Here is a 15,373-nt window from a genome sequence, read left to right on the forward strand (position 1 = left end):
GCTGATTTACACAATTACAGAGGATTCCAATGCAAACACTTCCTGCCACCTTATAACATGGGGTACAGATGGTATAAGTGAGATTAACACACCGGACCCTCGCTTGAACATGGGGTTTTGGATCCATGCGTGGTCCAGCATTAAAGCAGGGACCGCGCTACCATGGATCCCAATGTAATTAATTACATTTGGGATCCATGCACGGTCCCGCGCTATAAGTGAAATTGCGCTATACAGACACGTGTTCTAGCGCGGGTCCGCTGTACATGCAGCATCCTACAAGCGTTTCATAAAGTCTGAACCCGAAATACGTTCTTAGAAACATAACAGACTGCTAACACACAGGTGAGCCAGACTGGTTTCCAGCTCGGTATTTGTCAGTGTTCGGTTGAGACCTTGGGGCCTTGGCATGAGCTGGCCCCTGGTCTGCCAGAGTCACACAGATTTTTCAGAAAAACGTCCCATCTTGATTTACAACTTGCCAGTGAAGGAGAATCCACCCGAGTGGTTAAGTCCCCTCACTATTAAATTCATTCTTCTTTCGAGTCTAAACCTGTCCAGCTTAAAATTCCAATCATTGGATCTTATACCTTTGTTTGCTCGATAGAAGAGCTCCCTATTATCAAATTTCTGTTCTCCATGTAAGAATCATTAAAAAGGGGCTAGAGAATAAGACGGAGAATATCTTATTGCCCTTATATAAATGCATGGTATGCCCACATCTCGAATACTGCGTACAGATGTGGTCTCCTCATCTCAAAAAAGATATACTGGCACGGGAATAGGTTCAGAAACGGGCAACTAAAATGATGAGGGGTTTGGAACGGGTCCCATATGAGGAGAGATTAAAGAGGCTAGGACTCTTCAGCTTGGAAAAGAGGAGACTAAGGGGGGATATGATAGAGGTCTATAAAATCATGAGTGGTGTGGAGAAATAAGGAATAGTTATTTACTTCTTCCCATAATATTCCTCTCAGAGACACCCACCAGTTTCTCCTCAGCGACCCCTACTAAACCTCAGAGAACCCCATGCCACCTCAGAAATACTCAATATCTCTCTGAGACCCTGAATATCCCCTAATATACCCACAGGGACCCTCCCCCATTATCCCCCAGGAAACCCAATGCCCCCTCAGAAATGTCCCCATATCCCCCCCCAATAACCCACACAGAAACCCACCAATTTCCCCCCTCAGAGACATATCCAAATATCCCAGAGAGACCTTCCAGTTTCATCCCCAATAACCCCCCAATATCCCTCCCCAGGGACCACACAACCTCCTCCCCGACCACCTCCCAACATCCAACTCAGACACCCCTAATATCCTCACGGGGACCCTGCAACATCCCCCTCAGAGACCCCCAATATCCCCTCAACATCCCTCTCAGATCCCCAATATTCCCCTCAGAGATCCCTGATCTCTCTCCAATATCCCCCCGACACCCCCTCAGGCCCCTTCCCCCAATGGCCGTTGGCACCATGACTCCCCTCCCCCCTGCAGCACAGCTGTGAAGGGCGGGAAGGAAGCGGCTCCAGCACAGGGTGGAGGAAGGGGAGTAACAGCCAACAGTCACTGGGGGGGGGGGGCTGAGGGGAGATATTGGGGTGTCTGAGCGGGTTGTTGGGGGATATTTAGGGGGTCTTTGAGGGGCAATGTTGGGGGATGCATTCTGGAAAACCTCCAGATGCTGCTTGAATTTCTTTTGCGAAGTCTCCAGCTCCTGTTTTAAATCCTGCTGGCTGGTCACTTGTGAGTTCTGCGAGCACCTCCATTATTTGGTCCATCTTGGGTCAACTGGAATAGATCTGTCTTCTCGGATCCCATCGCTGACACCAATGTTGCCCCTTTTCGACCCACACAGCTAGTCAAAGTTTGTGGCCTGGAGGGTGTCTCAGTTGGAAATAGAAATCGATGGAGTCTGGTATCCTCTTTGCCGCGGTCTTGTTTATTCACAAGGAACATACGAAGTCCTGCTTCTCCAAATGCAGGCGGAACCGGGAACACAAAAAGCAGTTCTTAGCTTACAGCCCCAAACCGCTTCAACGGAAAGTTCTCTCAGTACCTTTTGCCCGGCTTTCTTGCTTGTAGCCTCTGCCTCAGACTCTGTGTTTTCTGTTTTCTGTTTCACACACATGCACACACCCCTGTCAGCAAAACCCCTCTGCCCGCTCTGTCCGAACTCCTGGGTGGGTTCACGACCCCTTAGGTGGTGCAGGAGGGGGGGCTTCTGGCCAACTCATCCTGACAGTTGTGTTAGTTGGAAAGTATTTCTGGGGGGGGGAACCATGACAGCACTTTCCCATAGCAACACATCCAGCTCACAAATGCTTCTTGTGGTTTGCCATTGGCAGCGAGCACTATCCGTATGACGTGGTTCCTTTCCGCCTCTCTGCCGCCTCGTGTGTCTTCACGAAGGTCCTCTTGGTGCTGAGCGATGCACCAGTTCCAAAGGTTTATTGCTTCTGTGTATGAAGACGCGGATCTTGCTCCCCCTCGACGGTTTCTGTCACAAGTGATCCACTCCGATGTCCGTCCGATGCATCAGGCTCCGAGGGACCACCCTGGATTCCAGGACCCCCAGGGCTCACTGAGATATCCACAGGTTCATCCCTATGTCCAACCTTGGAAAGAGGAGACTAAGGGAGGGGTATGATCAGCTTGGAAAAGAGGAGACTAAGGGGGGATATGATAGAGGTCTATAAAATCATGAGTGATGTGGAGAAAGTGAATAAGGAAAAGTTATTTACTTATTCCCATAACACAAGAACTAGGGGTCACCAAATGAAATTAATGGGCCGCAGGTTTAAAACAAATAAAAGGAAGTTCTTCACGCAGCGCACAGTCAACTTGTGGAACTCCTTGCCTGAGGAGGTTGTGAAGGCTAGAACTATAACAGCGTTTAAAAGAGAACTGGATAAATTCATGGAGGTTAAGTCCATTAATGGCTATTAGCCAGGACGGGTAAGGAATGGTGTCCCTAGCCTCTGTTTGTCAGAGGGTGGAGATGGATGGCAGGAGAGAGATCACTTGATCATTGCCTGTTAGGTTCACTCCCACTGGGGCACCTGGCATTGGCCACTGTCGGTAGACAGGATACTGGGCTAGATGGACCTTTGATCCGACCCGGTACGGCCGTTCTTATGTTCTTGTCTCCAGGCGCCAGCTGAGTCCTGAATCCATGGGCAGGGCTCTGCCTGCCGCCATCGAGCCATACAGCAGCCTGTACGTCCGTCACACCTCATGCCGGAGCATAGTCCAACACACACGCCCAACACACACAGCCTGACCAAGCTGGCATCCGCTCCCCAGAGACTCGCAGCGGGGGGCAGGATCTTCACAAGGTTTGCGTGGGGTCCTGTTTTATGTGTCCAATATCCCACCAGCACCACAACCACGGACACTTCCTCGTTAGGCCAGGTTGCTCAACTCCAGGAGTTTATGGCACGGTGCAGGTTGACGCCTTCAGAATCTGCCCTTTGCATCAATCGGCTCAAACGCTGAGGGATTTGGGACGCGCACGGCCCTCGACCGTGGGCAGGAAATGGCTGGTTGGTCAGGAGGACGATGGACAACAGCACGACCTTGCTGTGGGCCTCGTTATGCTTATAAGAAGCACACAGAATCTTTTAAAAGGGATAAGGCAATGCACCACGTTTATGGAGAGTACAATTTAAGCATTAAAATCAGCACATGCTTCCATTCACACACACACAAGGTTCTGCAGCTGGATCTTATAGTTACCAGTCCTTCGTGTTGCTCGGTCAGTTCCAGTGGCCAGCTGAACCTGCACACGAGGGAGGGGAGCTGGGGCTCTGTCGAATGCGTTCGAAGCTCCGACGTTGATGCAGAATGAACCCAAAGTCCCATGGCGATACCCCCTTCTTTTATAGTGATAACTTCCCAGACAAGTCTCTGGACTTTGCTGTGTTACACCAGAGCTGTTCATGGTTGCTCCAATCAGCGTTATTTGGGTTGGTACTTGGAGTTATCCGCAGCTGTTTCTTATCTCGTCCCTCTGGTTCCACTCTTTAGCTTGTCCTTGGGGTGTCTGCCTTTGCTTTAGGGTTGTCAATCTGCCATCCGGGTGAAAGTTGGCGCATCTCAACTCCTCCACTCCCTTCTTGACCATCTGGCCTAGCTGTCAGTTAATTCCCATACATTCTTCACTCACACCAAACAGTAAATAAGGCAGTTACAGCCATAAAACTTCTATCCTTCTAAAAACAATCAGTAAAGAATAAACTCAGAACAATTTCTTACTAATTCAAAGCTAGCAAAATGGAGTATAAAGCAAAATAAGCAAAATGGAGTACAATTTTACTTGAGACAATTTCTTCCCATTAGGCTTTTGCTTACAGCCTGTCCCCCAATGCATGTTACTTCCCGTGATATCCCCCTGCTGTCACCAGGGGCCTTCTGTGTGCACATGCGGTGGAGGGGGAGGGAGGAAAGAGTCTCTCTCTGTGCAGTATCCTACTACAAACACCAGGGGGCATCTGGATGTACAGCAGTGGTTCCCAAACTTTATCAACCTGTGAACCCCTTTCACTAAAATGTCATCTCGCGAACCCCCTCCTAAAAATGAATATTTCCAGGGAATTTCTCCTTTACCTGAATATAAATGAGAAAAGCCGTGATCTTGGAAATATAAAATGTGTTTTTATGACATGCTTATTACACACCATTTATTATTAATTATTATTTATCATGACAGTAGTTTTATTACATTATAAAAACAGCAACACTCTTCCAAGATCTCACTTTCATAGCTTGTATCACTTTGACTAAGCCTGTTATAAGACAAGGCTCCTATGTTTCATCAAGGAGGATCAGATGTGAAACCCTTCCTGAAATACCTTGCAATGCCTGCAACAGCGTTAGCAACATACAATGCTGATCTGCCTTCCCAGGGGACTTGAGGAAGGGGCCATTGGGTTGTGACCTGGCATTTATTATTGTTTAAAAATATTTTTTATATCAAATCTCATGGATTTAAAGCAGATTCTGTTCCCCCAGGATAAATCCAAAGCAGAGTGAAGTTAGGGTAGAATATTTAAGCTCAGACATAAGCCCAGGTGTCTGTGTTGGGCGAAGAAGATACTCGCAGCTCCCTGTCCGGCTATTTTCCTTCCTTCGGGTTTTTTAACTCTTCAAAGTCGTTCTGATGCTCCCTTCTAAACACGTCGAGCTCCCGCTCCCGTTGGATGAAGAGTCCCAGGCCTTGGGGCTTGTACTGTTCTGGGCTGCATCTCATCAGCCTCACCTCCAGTCTGAGCGCCTCCAGCCCCAGGTTCCTCAGGGAATTCTCTTCCTCAGTCCGGTGCCAGTCGAAGAAATTAATGGACGGCAGGAAGTAACTGGGCAGGTGTTTCTTCTCCAGGCAGAACTCCAGCACCTTCAGCAGTGTCCCCACAGCATCCGGCAACGTGGCCCAGTTCTCTGTCTCTGGGCTGAGGTGGGAAGCCCAAAAAAGAACCATCTGTAAAAGAAACATGCAGCTCTAGCCACTGGAGACTGCTACCCCCCACAACAAGGGCTAGAACCCAGGCGTCCTGGCTTCTGGCCTCCCTCTTCTAACCCACTAGATCTTTCTCCCCTATACCTGTGGATGCTCCTATCACCCATTCTCCACCCCCTCCCACCCTGGCTCCCCTGTCTGAGTTACCTTCAGGTGGTAGGAGGTCAAGACTTTGCCGTACCGCCGCCTCCACTTCTCCATGTTGATTTGCTTCAGCACCTGCAGCGCCTCCCGCCTGCACCCACCATCGGCGTCAATGTCCTTGAGGAGCTGGGTCTCCGCCCTGGAGAAGGTGAGCCTGGAGTGGAGCGGAGGGAAATGGGGCAGGGCTGAATGGGAGTACGGGGTCAGACAGACACCCCCATCCCAACCCATCACCAGCACATACGTTCGTACATGTGTGTGTTTACACACGTATCCCCCTTGCTCTGTGTGTGTGTGTTTTGCCTTCTGCTGGAACAAATGAGATTTGCATTTTTACCTCCAGTATGAATTCTTGGGCACCAGATCGGTCCCCGTTTTGTAAATTTCCGTGATGTTCCAGGTGGGTTTTCTCTGCTCAGTGCCCTGCTCCCGGTCCCACAAGTCGGAGAACCACCTCAGATCCTGCTGCGGCCAAGCCATGGATATGTTCACTTTATTCCGGATGATGGGCACCAGGTCTATAGACACAGCTCGGCCGTCCACCTCTGCACTGAGCTGCACGGCTGCACTCTCTTCTGAAAAATTCCCCATTCTGATCAGTGGGTTTCCTTGGAGAGAACAAGACAGCGGAGTGGGAATCAAAAGCAAACAGGTGACAGATCAAAGCTTTGCAGATCTGAGATAAGGGAAGGGCAAAGATTAAGGGAATGAGGGCCAAGATCCTAGGACTCCTGGGTTCTCTCCCCAGCTCTGGGAGAGGAGTGGGATCTAGTGGGTGAGAGCAGGGAGGGCTGGGAGCCAGGACTCCTGGGTTCTGTCCCTGGCTCTGGGAGAAAAGCAGGGTCTAGTGGTTAGAGCAAGGTGGCAGCCAGGACTCCTGGGTTCTATTTCTGTGTCTCTCTGACATTGTTTGACTAACTTCATCTGCCTGCACCTCCGCCTACGAGCTGGAAGGGGGACATGTCGTTGCGTCTGGGAGCTGCTTGAGGTAAGTGCCACCCAGAGCTTGCACCCTTGACCCCCTCCCATGCCTCAACCCCCTGATCCCCCTCCAAACCCCTTGGTCCCAGCCTGGAGCACCCTCCTGTACCCCAAACCCCTCATCCCCTGACCCACCCTAGAGCCCGCCCCTCCAGCTGGAGCCCCCTCCTCCTCCCCCACATCCCAACCTCCTGCTCCAGCCTGGAGCCCCCTCCCATACCCTGAACCCCTCATTTCTGGCCCCATCCCCAGCCAGAGCCCTCACATCCACCACATCCCAAGCCCCAATTTCGTGAGCATTCATGGCCCTCCATACAACTTCCATATGTGACCCTCAGGCCAAAAAGTTTGCCCACCCCTGTAATAGAGTGTATTTTGGAGCAGTTCTCTGAAGCTGTCCTGAGAGACATTTTCCTGACACCAGAGTCCCTGGTGGGGAAGCAACCAGCCATTGTTGATCTGCTACAAATTACTGAATACCATCTCTGATTCTAGATAATTATTTGGGGTGTTCTAAACCTATTGCTTATGTCTGTGTATGCTCAGATCTAATAAACAGGGCCGGCTCCAGGCACCAGCTTAACAAGCAGGTGCTTGGGGCGGCCAAGGGAGAGGGGCGGCACATGCGGCAATTCGGGGGCGGCAGGTCCCTCACTCCCTCTAGGAGCGAAGGACCTGCCGCCGAACTGCTGCCGCCGATCGCGGCTTTTTTTTTTTTTTTTGGCTTGGGGCGGCAGAAGTGCTGGAGCCGGCCCTGCTAATAAAGAGTAGTTTTAGATAAGAGCACGCTTACTTATATCAATTGCTGTCAGATGGAATTGTTGTGTTCCCATTGATTTATTCTTGCCACTACTCGGAGTGAAACAGTTAAGTTACCAGTACTTTGGATTCTGAAAACCATGGGTAACAGAGAGATTATGAAGGAACATTGAAAATTTTCTCATCATACAGCTTGTCAATGCCCCCTAATCCTGACACACACACACCCAGCCTGGGCTTCCCCCTTTATGCCCCCCCAGCCCTGCCGATGCCCTGACCACAGACCCCGCTATCACAGCTGTGGGCTTCCGCAACGCACAGCTCTGCTTGTGCCCCTGAACCCCAACCAGCACCCCTACTATCGCAGCCAGGGGCTCCCCCATCCCCACAGCTGTCAGGGCCCCTCAATCCCGACCCACAGCCCCCTTTTCAATGTATTTACTATTTTACCCCACACAATTTAACAGTTTTCCCTGCTGTACTTGATCAAAAAGAAGATTAAGAGGTGACTTGATTACAGTGTGTAGAGACCTTCATGGGGAGAAAATCCCAGGTACTAACGGGCTCTTTAATGTAGCAGAGAAAAGCAGAACAAGACCCAATGGCTGGATATTAAAGACAAAGTTAAATAAGAAATAAGGCACCCATTGTTAGCAGTGAGGGTCATTAACCACAGAACAGACTCCGCAGGCTTCCTGTGCGGCCTGGCTGCCTTTCTGGAAGATGCGTTAGCCAAACACAAGGTATTGGGCTCCGTACAAGAGGAACTGGGTGAAATTCTCTGGCCTGGGTTCTACAGGAGGTCAGACTTCATGAGCTAATGGACCCTTCTGGCCTTAAAATCTAGGAATTTCCCCTAAAATATATAACAAGGCCTGTCATGAATATAGGGGGAAGGATAGCAATCTTTATGTATGCAGTAGCATAAAATCCCTCCTTGGCAGCTGTACTGGATCGCTTCACCTGTAAGGGGTTCAGCAGTTCAAATAACCTAGTTGGCACCTGACCAGAAGGATCAATGAGGAAAGAAAATACTTTCAAATCTGGGGGGAGAAGGATTTGTTTCTTTGTTGTTCTGTGGGTTGTTCCCTCTCCGGACGGAGGGAGAAGCCAAGCAGGTACAACATCTCCTGAAAATATACCTGGAATAATCCATCTAAATCCACAGAAATTGTAAGTAGGGCAAGGAAATGCATTAGGTTCTCTTTTGTTTTAGCTTGTGAATTTTCCTATGCTACAGGGGTAGTTTCATTCCTGTTTTTGTAACTGTGAAGCTGAGCCCAGAGGGGAATCCTCTGTGTTTTAAATCTTTTTATTACCCTGTAAAGTTACCTTCCATCCTGATTTTGCAGGTGTGATTCTTTTACTTCCTTCTTTATAAATAAAGTTCTTCTTTTAAGAACCTGATTGATTTCAGTGTCCTGAAGCCAAAGGGTCTGGTCTGTGCTCACACTGCTAAGGCAATTGGTTGATACGTTATTCTCAAGCCTCCCCAGGAAAGGGGGTGAAGGGGCTTGGAGGGATATTTTGGGGGGATAGGGATTCCAAGTGAGCTGTCCCTGAATTTTTGTGTAAGTCACTTGGTGGTGGCAGCAATACCGTCCAAGGACAAGGAAAGGAATTTGTGCCTTGGGGAAGTTTTAACTTAAGCTGGTGGAATATAAACTTAGGGGGTCTTTCATGCGGGTCCCCACATCTGTAACCCAGAGTTACAATGCCGTAGAAACATTTCCAAGCATTCTGTAACACACCAAATATCTTCTGGCAAAAGTCTGTAGCAAGGAAAATGCTGCGATTTGGTTGCAGCCACATATTTAAATAATAATGGCAATAACCATTGTTGTTCCCTGTGTTGACCACAGCACTTAGCCAGAATTCAGGGTCCTGTGGGTTGTTCCAGTTAGAGGAGAAACTGATGATGGGGTCTGGTACTTTTCAGAATGTACAAAGTCCTGCTTCCTTGAACATAAGAGGAATCAAACAACATGAGATAGTTTCCTATCTCAGAGCTCCAAGCCTCTTTCAGACAGCACAGTGCCCAAATGCTTGCTCTCTAGGCATTTCTCACGGTAGTGCTACCAGCTGCCTTTTCAGGCTCGCTCTCTCTCCACCCTTTTGCTGTGTCACTCATACACACACACACACCCCTCTCAGCCAAAACAACATCCAGCAAAGCCTCTCCACCCACATTGTTCAAATTCCTGACTAGACTCGCATATTTCTTTGTTTTGGGTGGTGACATGTTCTTGACTTTCTTACAGCTATCTTAAATGAATGGTGGCGGTTAACCCTATGGCAGTATTGGCTTCCGGGAGCCACTAAAGGGATGGGGGCTCCATAGCTTTACATCTCCCTTCCCCACCTCTTAAAATCCATCGCCGTCAGCAACTGAATAGCTTTTTTATATTCTACAACTCTTTTCTTTTAATTTCATACCATTCTGGATGCTGCTCCATTGACGGACTTTCTACAAAATCCTAAACAAAGCAGACGCTGTCGGACAGCCCTCTTGCAGTCAGCATGGCTGACCAGGAGAGGCTGCCTTTACGAGACTAGATGAAATTATGGACCGGCTAAAACAAATCTTGAGTGAACAGACTATCTGGAGAAAAATGTCTAGAGGTATAACTGAGATTAAAAATATTATTACCAGTACACTTCAAGCTGGTTTGCAAAGATTGGCATCAATACTAGAACAGGCTGAGTCTCCTTGCTAGAAGACACAGGGAGTACTATGAATATAACCTCAGGGCAATAGGAAAGGACTATTAAAGTACTGCAGGAGAAGGCTAACGATCTCAAGGAAAGATCAAAGAGAAACAATGTGAGATTTGCAGGTGTGACGCTCTGCATCCCGTATTCATCATAATGATATTATGATATGATTATGACATAATTATGATGCATTTTGTACAAAATGTGTCATGTGAGGTGTCAATGGAAAAGTTACAATTTGCTGATTATGATTATCCTACTTGTTGGCATGTATCATTTTTGTATCTAAAGTTATGAATATTGACTATGGATTCTTGTTCTAACCTCTAAGGATAGAACAAGAAGCAATGGGCTTAAACTGCAGCAAGGGAGGTTTAGGTTGGACATTAGGAAAAAGTTCCTAACTGTCAGGGTGGTTAAACACTGGAATAAATTGCCTAGGGAGGTTGTGGAATCTCCATCTCTGGAGATATTTAAGAGCAGGTTAGATAAATGTCTGTCATTGATGGTCTAGACAGTATTGGTCCTGCCATGTGGGCAGGGGACTGGACTCGATGACCTCTCGAGGTCCCTTCCAGTCCTAGAATCTATGAATCTATGACTAATCCATATTTCAAATGTAATGACACCTGTGTGACACCCACAAAGCAAGATGCTTCCAGTCTAGACAGCTGGTTGTGAAGGGTCTGTTCAAGGTAATGGACGATTAAGAAAAACAATGGGCCTTGGGAGAAGCATATCCCCCACCTGGTGAGCCTTCCTGAGAACGCTTCAGTCAGCCTATGGATGATGGTTGCCATGACTCATCAAAGCATGCAAGGGCATGGGATGAGGTCACGTGATACTGAATTCCATTTTGGTACCTGTATTTTTCCACAAACTGGGTTGGGAACTTGGCTTGAAACAAAGGGGTTCCCACCACATGGAAGAAGCTATAAAAGGCGGAAGTGACATCACCAATAGGTCTCCACTCTCTCCTACAAGACAACACCTGGAAACACCTTAGGAAAAGAAGACCGAACTGAGGGAAATACTGGCCCCAGGCAGGAAAGAAGGAAGCCTGCCTGTGTATGAAACCTTGGTGAACTGTTTATCTAACAGGGTGAGACACCACTTCATTCAAATCCTATCTAGTATATTAGGCTTAAATTGTGCTTTTGTTTATTTGCTAGGTAATCTACTTTGATCTGTTTGCTATCCCTTATAATCATTTAAAATCTCTCTCTCTGTAGTTAATAAATCTGTTTTATACAGTGTGGTTTGAGTGAAGTACTTGGGGAAGAAATCTCAGCTCAGGAACAAGAGTTGGTGCATGTCCACTTTCCTTTGTAGAAGTGGCAGACTGGGTAATAACTCATATACTGGTCAGGCGTTTGACCAGGACAGGACAGTACAGCTCTGGGGAGCGAGGCTGGGGAGCTGGGGGTATTTTGGCTGAAGCCTCTCTATTGTTGGCTCATGCAGGGGCTGGCCAGAGCATTCATGAACACAGCTGGGTGTGGCCCCTGTCTGTGGGTGGCTGCGTGAGTGCAGGACCTGGGGGGCTTTGTAGCTTGTCACAATGTCACAATGTGAGAGGGAACCCAAATTGGTAAGACAGAGGGCTCAGTGGTACCCCAGTTCCAGGTTGCACCCCAAGGGGGGGGGAACCGGTCACAGCAGGTCTCCCAGAGGGGGCTGGAAAAAGGGAGGACTGTCAAATTTTTATCCATCATGCTGCCAGCACTTTTGTCCATACCACCTGATCAGAACTTAGATACTGACAGAGCCCAGCAGGGCAGGGGCTCATCCCCTCCGTGCTGTAGATTTAGGGTGACCAGATCACAACACTGAAATATCGGGACACATTGGGGTGCTGTCAGCCCCACCCACAGTCCACCCCCACTCCTCCCAGGCTCTGACCCCACTCTGCCCCAGGTCCCGCCCCCTCCCCACTTGGCCCTCCCACCACCGCGCCCTTCCTCATCCTCCACCTCGCCACTGGCTTGCTGCGTCCCTCCTCAATCCCCGACCCACCGCTCGCCTCCTCACACCCCTCACCCGCCACTCGCCTTTTCATCCCCCTACCACTTGCCTACGGCCCCAACTTCCCCTCTGCCAGGTGGGTGCTTACCCGCCCCTGCACCACCCTCGCCCCACCCCCATTCCACCCCCTTCCTCCAAGTCCCTGCCCCTGCCCTGCCTCTTCTCCGCCTCCTCCCCCAGCGTGCCGCGTCCCCACTCCTCTCCCTCCCTCCCAGAAACTCCAAACCGCGCTAAAAAGCTGAAAGAAGAACAGGAGTACTTGTGGCACCTTAGAGACTAACAAATTTATTAGAGCATAAGCTTTCGTGGACTACAGCCCACTTCTTCGGATGCATCCGAAGAAGTGGGCTGTAGTCCACGAAAGCTTATGCTCTAATAAATTTGTTAGTCTCTAAGGTGCCACAAGTACTCCTGTTCTTCTTTTTGCGGATACAGACTAACACGGCTGTTACTCTGAAACCTGCTAAAAAGCTGTAAGGCACTGGGAAGCGCTGGGAGGGAGAGCAGTGGGGACATGGCGCGCTGTGGGAGGAGAAGGAGGCAAGGAGCGGGCAGCTTGCCGCCTCCTTACCTGAATATCGGGACAATTGGTGTCCCGATCGTACATCGATCGGGATGCAGGACAAAGGGTTAAATATCGGGACAGTCCCGATTTTATTGGGACATCTGGTCACCCTATGTAGATTCCTGGATTGGCTCCAGCTGGAAGCAGGATTGGTTGCTCCTTTACCCCTTTCCAATGCACTGAACTCAGATTACTACCGATCCCCTAAAGAACAATGACCAACTATTGTGGCGGCCAGAAATTCTTGGCTTATAGTGACTGCTCCATTTAAAAAACATCCCCTCAAAAATGCTAAGGTCTCTATCTGAGGTACCTCAAAACTCTCTATAATGGGCAATCCCATCATTTGGCCAGATTGGATTTTGACCATCAGTCAATTTATTGAAAACGACACCTTCCTCTCTTTTACAATATTAAAAGAAAGATCCGGTCTAGGGACTAAGAAGGAGTGGTAACACACCCAACTTAAACATGCCACCTCCCAGCTGTCTGCCCCAGATGCCGGCACTGCCCTGACCCACCTGAACTGCTTTCATTTCTCCAAATATTACCCAGAATGCCAAGACCTATGGCAACAGTAGATGTTTGGCCAGCAAATTTGAATTAAACGTAGATTCCCTAAAAGAGAACTAGGAGGAGGAACTAGGCCAATTATTCTCTGCTAACCAATGGAAACAAATTTGACTCAGTGCTCTAAACCACTCCTTGGACCTCGGTTAAGATTAATCCAGCAGAAAATCATACAGTGGACCCCTCTCCAACTGTTCAAAATAGGTGCCAACTAAGTCAGGTAAATGCTGGTGCTGAGATTCAGCAGGGGCTAACTTAACCCAAATGCTGTGGGAAGGCTCCTATACCCATAGGTTCGGGGCAGAACTTAATGGCAGAGTTAATTTTTTCCTATCAAATAAAATTGTGTTACAAGCTGACCATGTTATTTGAGCCCTAATGGATATTAACTGGAAGCTGAATAAAGCTGAAAAACTTTGGCTCAGCAAAGCACTAATAATTGCAAAAAGAACAGTACTACAAAAATGGAAATCCAACAACTGGAGACTGGAGCACAGACATGGTAAGTCTGGCCACCATGGAAAGAATTGTACCATAACAGAAATACCCAAGAAAAATTCTCAGAGATATGGGATGCTTTCCGGAAATATCAGAATGATATTATTCGATGCCCCCACCCTCACTGCCGCCGCCTCCTCCTCCCTACCCTCTTCCTTCCTGTCTTGTTTCTACCCCCTCCCTCTGAATTTCGCTTCTATTCTTTATCCTTTTTTAATATTTTTAACTAGTTGGATTTTTATAAACAATTTGTTTGTAAATTATGCAATACAAATAACTGATTTATATTTTAACCATTCATACTATATACAATCCAATGTTTCAATTATTTAGTTAAGATTAGATAGCAAAAGGTTAATATATTCTGAGAAGTTTATGTGTAGTTTGTTATGTTTGTTTATATATATTTTAAGAAAAAAAACAAAAAAACAAAAGAAAACCAAAACCAACCAACCAGCATTTACCATCTGCCTGACTGGCCTTCACTCATTAATGTAATAATGAATATTCACAAAGAAACTTACCCTGAGTCAGAGCTTTGACACAATTATACAATCCTTGTGTTACATTAGATGTAGTGACACCATTCTTCCAAAGCTGTAGCTGAAAAGGGGTGAAATAAAACATCTTTAGAGGATCAGAGGGGTAGCCGTGTTAGTCTGGATCTGTAAGAAGTGACAGAGTCCTGTGGCACCTTATACACTAACAGACATATTGGAGCATAAGCTTTTGTGGGTGAATACCCACTTCATCGGATGCATGTAATGGAAATTTCCATGGGTATTCACCCACGAAAGCTCATGCTCCAATACTTCTGTTAATCTATAAGGTGCCACAGGACTCTTTGTCAATCTTTAGAGGAAGCTGCAGGTTGGGACTGAGTGGTACCAGCAGAGCTGTGGTGGGGAGCCCAGGGCTGAGAGAGCAGGGGGCTGCGGATGGAGACTAAGGGATGCTGGCAGAGCTGTGGGGATGGAAAGCCCTTGGCTGGGCTAGCAGGGGGCTGCAGATCAGGGCTGAGGGGCACCAGCAGAGTTGAGGGGGTGGGGGAAGATCCCAGTGAAGGTTGGGAGTGAGGGACACCAGCAGAGCTGGCGGGGGGCAGGGCTGGGCTAGCAGGGGCTGCAGGTCGGGAGTGAGGGGCACCGGCAGAACTGTGGGGGGCAGGGTTGGGCTAGCAGGGGGCTGCAGATCAGGACTGAGGGGCACCAGCAGAATTGAGGGGGTGGGGGAAGATCCCAGTGCTGGATTAGCAGGGGGAAGATCCCAGTGAAGGTCGGGAGTGAGGGGCACCAGCAGAGCTGGCGGGGGGCAGGGCTGGGCTAGCAGGGGCTGCGGGTCGGGAGTGAGGGGCACCGGCAGAGCTGTGGGGGGACAGGGCTGGGCTGGCAGGGGCTGCGGGTCGGGATTGAGGGGCACCGGCAGAGCTGTGGGGGGACAGGGCTGGGCTAGCAGGGGCTGCGGGTCGGGAGTGAGGGGCACCGGCAGAGCTGGGGGGAGCCCAGGGCTGGGCTGGCAGGGGCTGCGGGTCGGGAGTGAGGGGCACCGGCAGAGCTGGGGGTGGAGAGCCCAGGGCTGGGCTGGCAGGGGCTGCGG

General features: G+C 49.0%; 1 protein-coding gene across 2 annotated transcripts in view; it reads right to left on the minus strand.

The window, feature by feature from the left end:
* The window catches only part of LOC101939531 (uncharacterized), a 50,632-nt gene that overhangs the window by 5,801 nt on the left and 29,458 nt on the right, over positions 1-15,373 (minus strand). Inside the window, exons 13-16 of one of the 2 annotated variants that reach the window (XM_065591134.1) lie at positions 14,302-14,380; positions 6,002-6,272; positions 5,668-5,818; positions 1,371-5,481 (exon numbers count right to left, since the gene is read on the minus strand). The exons of the other annotated variant lie outside the window; for it this stretch is intronic. Coding sequence (XP_065447206.1) covers positions 5,122-5,481; positions 5,668-5,818; positions 6,002-6,272; positions 14,302-14,380 — 861 coding nt within the window. The 3' untranslated portion in view covers positions 1,371-5,121. Of the gene's footprint in view, positions 1-1,370; positions 5,482-5,667; positions 5,819-6,001; positions 6,273-14,301; positions 14,381-15,373 lie in introns of those variants that run through there. 2 annotated transcript variants of the gene reach the window in all.

The sequence above is a fragment of the Chrysemys picta genome, chromosome 4 (genome assembly GCF_011386835.1).
Source record: "Chrysemys picta bellii isolate R12L10 chromosome 4, ASM1138683v2, whole genome shotgun sequence".
In the NCBI taxonomy this organism is placed as follows: Eukaryota; Metazoa; Chordata; order Testudines; family Emydidae; genus Chrysemys; species Chrysemys picta.